The following is a 10,863-nucleotide window of genomic DNA, read 5'->3' on the forward strand; positions in this document are numbered from 1 at the left end:
AAAAAGGGACATATCCCATTTTTATTTGTCCCACTTAAAAAGGCCATATCGTGTTTTTTGTGCCAATTCATATGAATTTTCCTTTTTTACCCTCTTTTCTCTTTCCATAATTAATGACTATAAGCTTATACACAAAATACAACACTATTATAAATAGGGGTAAAATAAAAAAACACTATACTAATTAATGTTTTCTTAATATATGTGAAAAAATCATTTGTCCCTTCTTAAACGGGACGGAGGGAGTATTATTTTACCTTATCTCTAAAAAAAAGATAAGTCACCACTTCGTAGTTTCCTAGTACAGCAAAAACTAAAGCACTAACCAGAAAAAGAACCTTAATTATGCAACAACAAACAATTCCACTTACATTAACAATTAATGGAAAAGCTCATAATGCCAACCAACATGATTAGGTAAAAGTCCTTTTCCAATTCAAGTACACGAAAAGCACATCTACATGTGACACTTTCCTAAAATGAGTATTTTTAAGGCTATTTTACAGACTAGAATTCTTCAAACAACATTAAAGAAACGAAAATTGCAATGTCCTGTACATTTAATGGCCAAAATCTGAGACTGTTAGGTCGAATTAATATGTAGAGCGCTAAAATAGCTAATATAGAACAAAATAAGTGATCCGAAAAAAGCCGTAAGAATTTTCAGCAGCACCAAGATGATGCACCTGCAATTGGTAAAGCCTAGTAAGTGCAATTTTTTCCATAAGCATAAAAATACTGCAGGTTAGCATATAAACAAATGAAGAGAAAGAAGGTACAGCTCCACTTCATGATCAGAATGATATGATTACCCAAGTTGATTATTTTTGCACGAACATCTTAACACTAGTTCTAACTCAAACTCATATGCATCTTACAATTAAGGCTTAATCATCCAAAAATAACTCACTTTTTCAACTTTGTTCGTTTATATATCAAACTTTCAAAATCGTCAATTTTATCGCACATTTCAATTTTCATATTCAATTGCACCCATTTTTTTAAATTGGAGTTTTTTCACATGAAAAATGTTCAAATATGTACTTTATATTTGACACGTAGTCCTAATTTGTAGGAATTTTTAGAGCATTAAAGGCTTATTTAAACTACGAGTCAAATTTGAAGAACATATTTGAACCTTTATCAGAGTGTAGAAACTCCAATTTCAATAAATAAATACAATTGAAGCTGAAAACTGGGAAAATAGGATAAAATTGACAATTTTGAAAGTTTAAACTAGTAAAGAAAAAAGTCAAAAAGGTAAAGAGTATTTTTAGATAATTAGGCCTAATATTAGTAAAAAGAAACGTGTTTACTGTGCACATTTAACAAGAGTGTCTCAATGTAACATGTCGTTTGTCCTGTGAGTAGGGAGAACTGCAATAAGAGTCGGTTACTCCAAGCAATCCCCAGAACTGTATGCAACCCATCTACCATTAAACCCAGACACAAAGGACTATAGCCCCCACCTTTTTACCGGCGAGTAGACACTAAAATGCTACAGAAACAAATTGGTAGCGAAACTAATAACTGATCGACAGAATTCTAATTCAAGCTAGGCTTATAAGCATTTGAGAGAATCTAACCGAATTTCCAATAAGGACACAACATGTTCAGCTGAATCAGCTCTTCTTTACATCCACTTCAATGATGTCATTATCCTCCATGTCAAGGCTATCAGGAGTTGCTATTGGATTGACTTTGTCCCCATCGAAGGAAAATACTAATTTTTGAATATTAAGTTTAACTTTATCTGCATACAGTTTGAAAAGCCGCTCAAATTTATCATCCTGTAAAAACAGAAAAGTTCACATGGTTCTAATTGTCAAAATCATACATCATACCAAGTACACCAAACGGAAATAAAAAGAAAAAAGAAAATTGAGGTACACCGTACATGGCTGCTAGCATTCTCAAACTAACATCTTTAATGACTAACATAAAGGGGTCAACAGATTGTTAGTCAACCACAGCTTTCTGAGGAAGTACCCAGGATTCATCAATAAACAGAACGTCTTTAAGATTGTTTATTTCAGAACTTCTAAGATACCAGTATCCTCAACCTAGGTTGAAGCTGCAAAGGTGACAAGAATGTCGCAGCAAGGGAAGGTAATCTTGAAGGTGAGATAAGCTTTATGCTGCCTGTTTGCTTGTAAAGGGCTTACAATAGAACATCAAAACACAATATGTTTATTGGCAAAAATGTTTCCAGTCCTCATTTCACCATCTAACATGACACCTAAGTTTGACAATTCTGAACAGTTCTCTCACATAAACCAAATCAAATGAAAGATCTAAATTACTAAATGGAACAGAATCTAGTTTACAAAAGTATGCTCATAGACTATTAGATAAAATAGTTTCGATGATTATGAAAGAGTTGATTACAGTTTCCTATTTCCTTATCCAGTAACCAAATTTATTTGAATCAATGAAGATCAAACTAAAGGGACACTTGAGCAGACTTTTTAATAAACTTCCATTTAAACTTTAGTAAACTAAAGTGACACTTAAAAAAACAGAACTTCCATTTATACTTTCCATTCTAAATTTGATAGTGGATCTTGAAAAGAGGTGAAATCTGAATAATAATTAGTTAAACTCCAAAACATATATAAAAATAGCCAGATAAATCGAAAAGATACCTTGTACACACGAAACTGTTTAGTTCCTTCCTTGTCTTGAATAGAAATTATTATTTTAGCTCTTTCACATTGAGGTTTTGCTGATTTCTCAGCGACAGTCTCTGAAGCATCGTTTACTAAAAGTGAACTGCTGTATTCTCTTATAACAGATTCTTCCACAGCTCGCAGCACATCTACACCTGATTTTGCAAGTGTTTCCAGTTCTTGCTTCTTTAACCTACATTCGTTATTCATATGTTACTCGCAGAAATGGACGCTTATAGCCATGACTGACGAATAAATGCATGGTCCTTTAATTATAATTACAGCTTGAATTTCATTCAAATATTTTTTGGCCACACAATTTGTAGCTGATAAGTAATAACTGCTGTCTTACCAAATCATACGATGTCCCTCGGGCTCATAGCTTCTCTGCTCAATTAGATTGAGCAGTGCATAAAGCTTAAATGCAGAATAAAACACCCACCAAGTTTGCTAAGGTTAATTATTACACTTTACACTGTATTTCAGAGTCCAGTGCTTTAATACTACTCAAAATTAAGATAGGATAGAAAAACAGAAGTTGCATTGTCACCAAGGAGTTGGTCCACCTTCATACCAAAAAAAAGTGCAAAAAATAGGATATGCAATATGATCGAGTCAAAGAACACAAGGAGTCAATACTGATATTATGTTTGATGGTGATGGATAATGAGTCGATGACTTGAAGACTTGGATTTTTTTTATTTCATAAACTAAAACTATATATATACAGACACGCATTGCATTTATAGCGTCTAACTATGCCCACTGCAACTATTCTGCCTAAGATTTGATCTAGACTTGTATAAACTTAAATGAAATCCGTAATAAAAGAGAGCTGAGTGGTACGGAAAAGCAAGGACATCTATGCTAAAGCTGGCCAACTTAACCGAGAAAAAAGTTTACTTCTAGATGCATTCAGGTATTGCAAGCGGAATGCCAAGAAAGTAAACCGTCATAGTCTTTAGATTAAGGAACCCGCAGATTATACAGGAAATAGAGTTTCATTCTTTCAGATATGAATCTGCTGTAAATTTAGTAACCAATTATGATGAGCACTAAATAATTTAGCACAGCAGAAAATTATTACAAAACTAATGAAACATCCCTACTGTAGTAAGTCTACTAGAGGATTGAGCTGATAATTTTCTTAATCAAGGAAGGGTTTGTTTTCAGGTAATCTTAATCGAACAGAAATAATTATGGCGAATGACTAGCAAATGCAGATAGCTACTCATATTATAATAAATAAACTATAAATTTAAAGGGGGCAAATAATCCCCTTGCATATAGCATGACATTGTCAAATAACTAGCTATTCTACCTCAACAAACCGTTATTAAAACTTCAACAAATGCTTCATATAATACCTCAACTCCTTTATAGTCGAGTCCTCACCAAGCCGATTTTCAAAATCATGCGAAATGGGCGGAGGAGGTAGCCAATCATCTTCTTCAACCTTTTTACCTTCAATTATTTGCAATTCATCATCATCTTCATCATCCACTTTCCCAACCTAAAAATTCAAATTACAACCTAACTCAGTTTTCCTTCGTTTCAGATATCTAAATAAATAAATATAAACAAAAATCATCTCACAGATTTCAAATTCTTGACAGTTTTCCTCCGTTTCGGGTAACTAACTGGCGACTTATCAGGACCATCATCTAAAGCAAAATTCAAACCTTCTAATTAACCCAGAATTAAGAAATTTAAGCAGACAAAATATAACAGAAACGCACCGTCTAGGATTACAATATCGCGAGGCTGTACGCGCCTGTAATCGAACAAGGGTTCCAGTTCTTCAGTGATTTCCGGCTGAAAATAATTGAAAAAAACCGCAACTGTAAATTTAATACAGATAGCAAAAAAACAAAACCCTAGCTGATTATGAAGTAATGAAAACAGAGAGCAAGAGAGTTACTCACCATTAATAAAAGCTTCAAGAATCTGTGCTAATTTGAGGTTAATTTAAATTTGGCAGCGACGATTGACTTTTGATTTGTGTGGGAGTTTTGATTTTGGTTTTGAATGTAAAGCGTACTTAACACACTTCATCTTATGGTTTCGCGGGTTTTGATTCCCTTCTCGTTTTATTAGAACTGGCATTTCGTTAATTTAATGGGCCAGTCTTTTTAGGCCTGGCATTACAAATAGGAAAAGAGTTTTGAGGAAATTACGCCATTTACCGAAAAAATGAAAATAATTACAAAATTACATATTGACTTTCTATATTTATAAAAATATTAATAATATTTACAAAAGTACAAAAAAATAAAAAAAATATCAAACATACGGTGTATACTGTGGGTATAATGTCAGTATACTAATAAACTAACATTATATCAACATTATATCAACAGTATACCAAAATTATATCAACATTATACATACTGAGATTTTATTAATATTAAATAAAAATTTACCAAAATTACATCAAATCGTATATTAAAAATTAAACTAATAATATATCAAAATTATACCAACAGTATACCAAGAGTGAACATATCAAAATATACTGAAATTTTATTATTACATCAACATTACACCACATCGCATATTAAATATTAACCGAACAATATACTAAAATTATACCAACAATATACAAATTCTCTAGTTCATTACCAACTATAGTGAAAAATACATATAAAAAAATTATACATGTTATCAACTAGAAAATATATATAAAAATTTATAATCAATATACTAAAAATATACTGAAATTATACCAATAATAAACCAAATATTATTTTTAAATTATCTGATTTATAGTTTTAATATTCCAAAATTATATCATAATTATACCGACATTATACAAATAGTACTTTTGTAATTAATTTTCATTTTTTGGTACTTTTGTAATTAATTTTAAATCAGTCGTATTTTTGTAAATAAAAAAAGTTTACAGGTACTTTTGTAAATATTTTTAAAATTTTAGGTACTTTTGTCATCATCCCAAGAGTTTTTTAGACAACTGCCTTTTAAACATTCAAATATTCTCAACAATACCTGTTGACTAAAGTTAATTGATATTTACCGTTTGACTAAAAAATAGACTTTATGTTCTGAAAAATACGATTTCTCCAAAAGATAATAGACCTCTTCTAAAATCACAAAGCCAATATTAGCACCGATTTTAAAGCGATTTATTTCAAATTTAATTAATTGGAGCTTGGGTTTTGTAATCAGTAACGAATATGGCGATGTGGTAAGGTCTGTAAACAAAATTTTGGGTTTGGATGGTGATGTCGAATCGCAGGAAGAATTTGCACAGAAGAATTTCTATTTCAAATTTGTATTAGTTGTTGTTGAAGTTTTTTGGGGTTTGAAAGCTTGGGTCTTGTTATAATGGGATTGAAGAAACCCCTATGGTTTAAGTTTACAGAGTGTACTCAAGAACGCTGTCAACTTTTTGCTTGTAAGAAGATTAAGGAGGACGGCGTCGTCTTGCTTCAACATGAAATCGTGTTGGGCAATCTTTATTAGCAGATTCACCCCTCACAAAATCAACCACCCTGTCGAAAGGGATAAGGGCAAGTCTGTCTATATTTTCACGCCAGCCTTCAATCTTGGACGAGACGAGATCATCTGCTGAAAATTCCGGAGATGGAGGACTCTGAACTAGGAGAGACAATCTCTCGTCCCATCTCGCCATCTTACCAACCTTGAGTAACCTATTACTATCAAATTTAAATTGAAATGTTTAGAACTGGTACAATTTACTATAACTTTACTAACAATTTACTAAACCCAGAAAATGGTAGCCTCATTTCTAATGTCTTTATTTACGTTGTCTGCTTTTAATATTACTGCCATGTTGTTTGGAATATGATAGAATCATAAAATTGAGCAGTGGACCCAAAGCACTATGGATTACAATGAATGTTAGTAGTTAGAAAAGCTCAAAACTCCGGTTTCATTCATCTCTTGCTGCAACTTGGAACATATTATTTTGCTCCTCCTTATTATAAATATCATAATCTGCATTACATTTCTCTTCACTCCTCACCATTTCATACTACAACACATTATCATGGACTCTGGGCATAAGTGTGCGGCTTGCTTAGGCAATTCAACAAAATGGAGCATTTAGTGGAACACATGGGAATCTCATATAAAAAGGTAGCCTCATTTTGTCTTTTTGTTGCATTAAATCAACTTTGAGTAAACTATTATATGTAAAATAAATTTTATTGGTTAACTTTTAGAAATTTATTAAAAACAAATTATAGATATTTATTGGTCATCTTTAGATTACTTAATAGTTGAAAGTGTAACCTATTAGTTAAAATATTAGGTAACTATTTAGTAAACCTTTAATAACCTATTAACAAACATAAAGCAATACTATCCCGATTTAAATTGTTTTATTATCGGCGAATATTAGAAAAACTATTAGTAAACATTTTTTGGAAACTTTGGATATCTTAATAGTACACATATTTTTAAAATATATTGATACTAAATTGTTGAATCTTGGGATATATATTAGTTTCCATTAGATAACCTGTTCGTAAACACTTAAAATTCTATAAATAAATAGTAAAAATATCCTTACATAACTTGATTTAGTATTTTAATTTTTATAAATTTAATAGTTGTTTAGTAAACTGTTAGTGAACTTGCAGTAAACTATATTAATTTTTCTTTATAAAAAATTATTGGTAGCTATTTGGTAATCTAATAGTAAACTTTTAATAAAACTTTATATAATATACTAACAACAGTAGTAATTGTTTACTGGTTGTAATTGACATTTAGTAATCTATTAAGATACTTTGAGTAACCTATTAGTAAATTTATAGCAATGTTAAAAGGATGTAAAATAAATTTTATTGGTTAACTTTTAGAAATCTATTAGAAAACTTTAGAGATATTTATTGGTTATTTTTGAATTGCTTAATAGTTGAAAGTGTAACCTATCCGTAAAAGTATTTGGTAACCATTTAGTAAACCTTTAGTAACCTATTAACAAACATAAAGCAATACTATCCAGATTTAATTTTTTTACTATTAGTAAACCAACAATAAAATCATTACAACTATAAATTACAAAATAAAATCACAAAACATAACGGGTTTGATTTTTCTCTTTCAAGTGGAGACTCCATTTTTCTTCCGATTCGAATCTCTCTGTTGTAGCATTATTGGAACGAAGAGTTTCATTGAGTTGTGACTCCATGCTCTTAATTTTTGCCTACGTCAAAGAGTGAGTTTAAAACATCATGATGTATTTTACTAATGGTATACTGTCGGTATACTTAAAAATCAAATTACTATTTTTTATTTTTAAATTAAAAAATATTAAAATAAAATATTATTTAATCTATTAAAATTATTGGTGTACCATTAGTAAATCATTGGTTAACCACCTACAAAATCATTACAGATACACAAGTGAAAAAATAAATTACATAAAAATCAAGAGCATCATCAAAAAATAATTATAAATTTACCAATGATTTACTCAAGTTTTACTAATGGTACTACTAAAATTAAATTTATTGGTCTACTATTAATAAACTATTAGTAAACCGACAACAGAATCATTACAACCATAAATTACAAAATAAAATCACAAAACATAACAAAATCATTAATAATATTAATAAAATCACCATCCAAAGCCACCGAACAGATCACCGAGACCAAAAACAAAAGTGTTATAACATTTGTTTTAAAATGCAAAAAAGTAGACTGAAGTGTGAAAAGAAGAATTAATATTAAAAAAAATGATTAAAAATTACGCAAATGAAAAAAATAAAAATAAAGCTTGGATAGTAGTCAGCAACCAACCTTTCCAATCAAATATATACATTTTCTGCAGTTAAATGGCCATCCTACCAAAACATCTACTTCTCCGTCGTCGAAGCACCAAGCATTGGCACTAAAAGTCGGCGTCTAAGCACCAAACAGTAGCACTAAGAGTTGGCGTCAATTTTTCATCAACTGTTTCATCACAGGAACAGTTGATTTCATCTTCGGGAACTCCGCCGTCGTTTACAAGACTGCGACATCCACGCTCGTCGGCCCAATTCCGGCCAGAAAAACATGGTCACAACTCAAGGCAGAAGCGACCCAAATCAGACTGGAATCGTAATTCAATAATCAAGAATTGGCGTCACCGGAAGTGAAAACGTAAAAAAAAGGAGGAAGAAATAATGTCGTATTTCTGCAATGAAACTTGCGGAGCCGTGCCGTTGAGAATAAAATTGGTTTATACCGCGTCCAGTCTAATTTCCTCATAGGAAAAATTACACAAATGGGCTAAAAGTGGGCTTATTTTACAAAAATGCTAAGGAAAAAGAGAAAAATTGAGAAATACCTAACTTATACAACAATAATTAGACAATTACGAGGCTATCTTTCAAAATTGAAAATTATCATGTCCATCTTTTATTTTTCAAAATTAACTTTTCTAAATTAGCAAAATACGATATTATTTAACAAGGTAAGTTTCACTTGATAATCAAATCTTCTCTTACAATCTCTATAAAAATCAAATTTTAAAATTACAATTAAAATCTTTCAAAAAGCTGAAGAATCCAGATTTTGCTGCCAAAGAAGAAATTCTGCCGACGCACAAATCACCACCAGTTGAACAGATTTGTCTCCGTTTTTTGGAAGCCATCGTTGCCGCTGCCGCTGAGAGAAACACTATTAATGCTGAAGAAAAAAACCAGTGCAGCCATGAGTGAAATACAGAGCCGCCTGGAGATCTTGATTTAATTTTATGTTGTCTGTATGGCTGCCAAAGATTTTAGATCTGAAGATGAATGAAACGATAGTGTTTTGGCTAATGATTCTAATTTTCAAAGGCTCCATAATTGTCATGTACATCTTAAAAAGCATTCTTTCATAGAAAAATGAGTTACTGAGGTGTTTGAAGAAAGCATTGTCGGTAGTGGTCTGATTTTGATATTGCACTCTTGGTGTTTGAAGAAATGCCTATGAGAATTTGTATTGTTTCTGGTGTTGGTCAACCAATGGTTAATATTGAGTAAACTGTTGGTTAACTTGTTAGTAAACTTGAATTGTGTATTGTGAATATATCGTTAGTAAATTGTTGGTAAACTTGAATTGTGTATTTAAAACAAATTGTACCTTTTAAAAAATTATTAATTTTACTTTTAATCGCTAATAAATATATAGTCTATTAACTAGTTATCTAATGGTCGACCGAACGATGACCAATTATATACTGAATTAGTAGATTGTTAATAAACTTGAATTTTGTATTTTAAACATACCTTTTAAATAAATTATTAATTTTATTTTTTACTCCATTAATGAACTGTGAGTAAAACACTAATAAAATTATAGTCTATTAATTAGTTATCTAATGGTCAACCAATCGATGACCAACTATAAGCTGAATTAAACTAGTTCATTAGTGTTTTAAAAGTAAACCAAAAACTGATCAAATGTTATACATACTAACAAAATGATTTATTTATTGGTTTACCAATATAATACCAATTGTACAATTAATAGTATATAAAATATTTAATTTAATAAAATATAATACAATAAAAAAAACAAAATTCATCAACACTTTATTATACCAAACAATAACCAACTATGTGCTAAAAAATTGTGAACTAATTAATTAACACACAATTTAACTAATTGAAGTTCTCATTCTATCTATGATAAAGACGTATAGCTAATAAACTCATAATACATTACAATCTGAACTTAACACTATATTGCAAACTATGGTATAATGGTTAACTAGCAACAAAATAAATTCAGCATCAGTTTATAACGATTGTATTAATGATATATTCAAAATAAAATTTATTACAAGTTAACCAAAAGTTTACCCAATGTTAACCATTAATGAAAGTTCTCATTTTATGCTAAAAACATATAGCTAACAAAATCAAAATATATTACAATCTGAAATCATACACTGTATTGCAATTATGGTATAATGATTAACTAGTAACAAAAAAAAATTCAGCAACAGTTTACTAACCATTTTATTAATGATATACTTAAAATAAAATTTATTACAAGTTAACCAACGGTTTATCTAATATTAACCATTGGTTAACCAATATCTAATATATTGCAAACATAAATAGATATTCTCATAAACATTTCTTCAAACAGCAAAAGTGCAGGCTGTGCAACACGAAAAAATCGAACCACCACCACATCACCATCGTCGTTCACAAAAGAAAAATAGAAA

General features: G+C 30.3%; 1 protein-coding gene across 1 annotated transcript; it reads right to left on the minus strand.

Moving 5' to 3' along the window:
• Window positions 1-343: 343 nt before the first annotated feature.
• On the minus strand, window positions 344-4,748 carry LOC126675378 (uncharacterized). The gene is made up of 7 exons (XM_050370012.2): window positions 4,595-4,748; window positions 4,409-4,484; window positions 4,266-4,333; window positions 4,037-4,182; window positions 2,646-2,862; window positions 1,587-1,790; window positions 344-686 (listed from the first exon to the last, which is right to left on the minus strand). The coding sequence occupies exons 1-6, from the start codon at window positions 4,595-4,597 to the stop codon at window positions 1,623-1,625; spliced, it is 678 nt and encodes a 225-aa protein (XP_050225969.1). The 5' UTR covers window positions 4,598-4,748; the 3' UTR covers window positions 344-686; window positions 1,587-1,622.
• Window positions 4,749-10,863: the final 6,115 nt, after the last annotated feature.

Source organism: Mercurialis annua, linkage group LG3, assembly GCF_937616625.2.
Source record: "Mercurialis annua linkage group LG3, ddMerAnnu1.2, whole genome shotgun sequence".
Taxonomy (NCBI): domain Eukaryota; kingdom Viridiplantae; phylum Streptophyta; class Magnoliopsida; order Malpighiales; family Euphorbiaceae; genus Mercurialis; species Mercurialis annua.

Bases quoted from the DNA above. Each gene is read 5' to 3' on its own strand.
- LOC126675378 (XM_050370012.2), bottom strand. The intron at 4,183-4,265 runs GTGAGATGATTT...TTGAATTTTTAG, and splicing joins CTGTCAAGAATTTGAAATCT to GTTGGGAAAGTGGATGATGA. The intron at 2,863-4,036 runs GTATTATATGAA...TAACGAATGTAG, and splicing joins TCGACTATAAAGGAGTTGAG to GTTAAAGAAGCAAGAACTGG.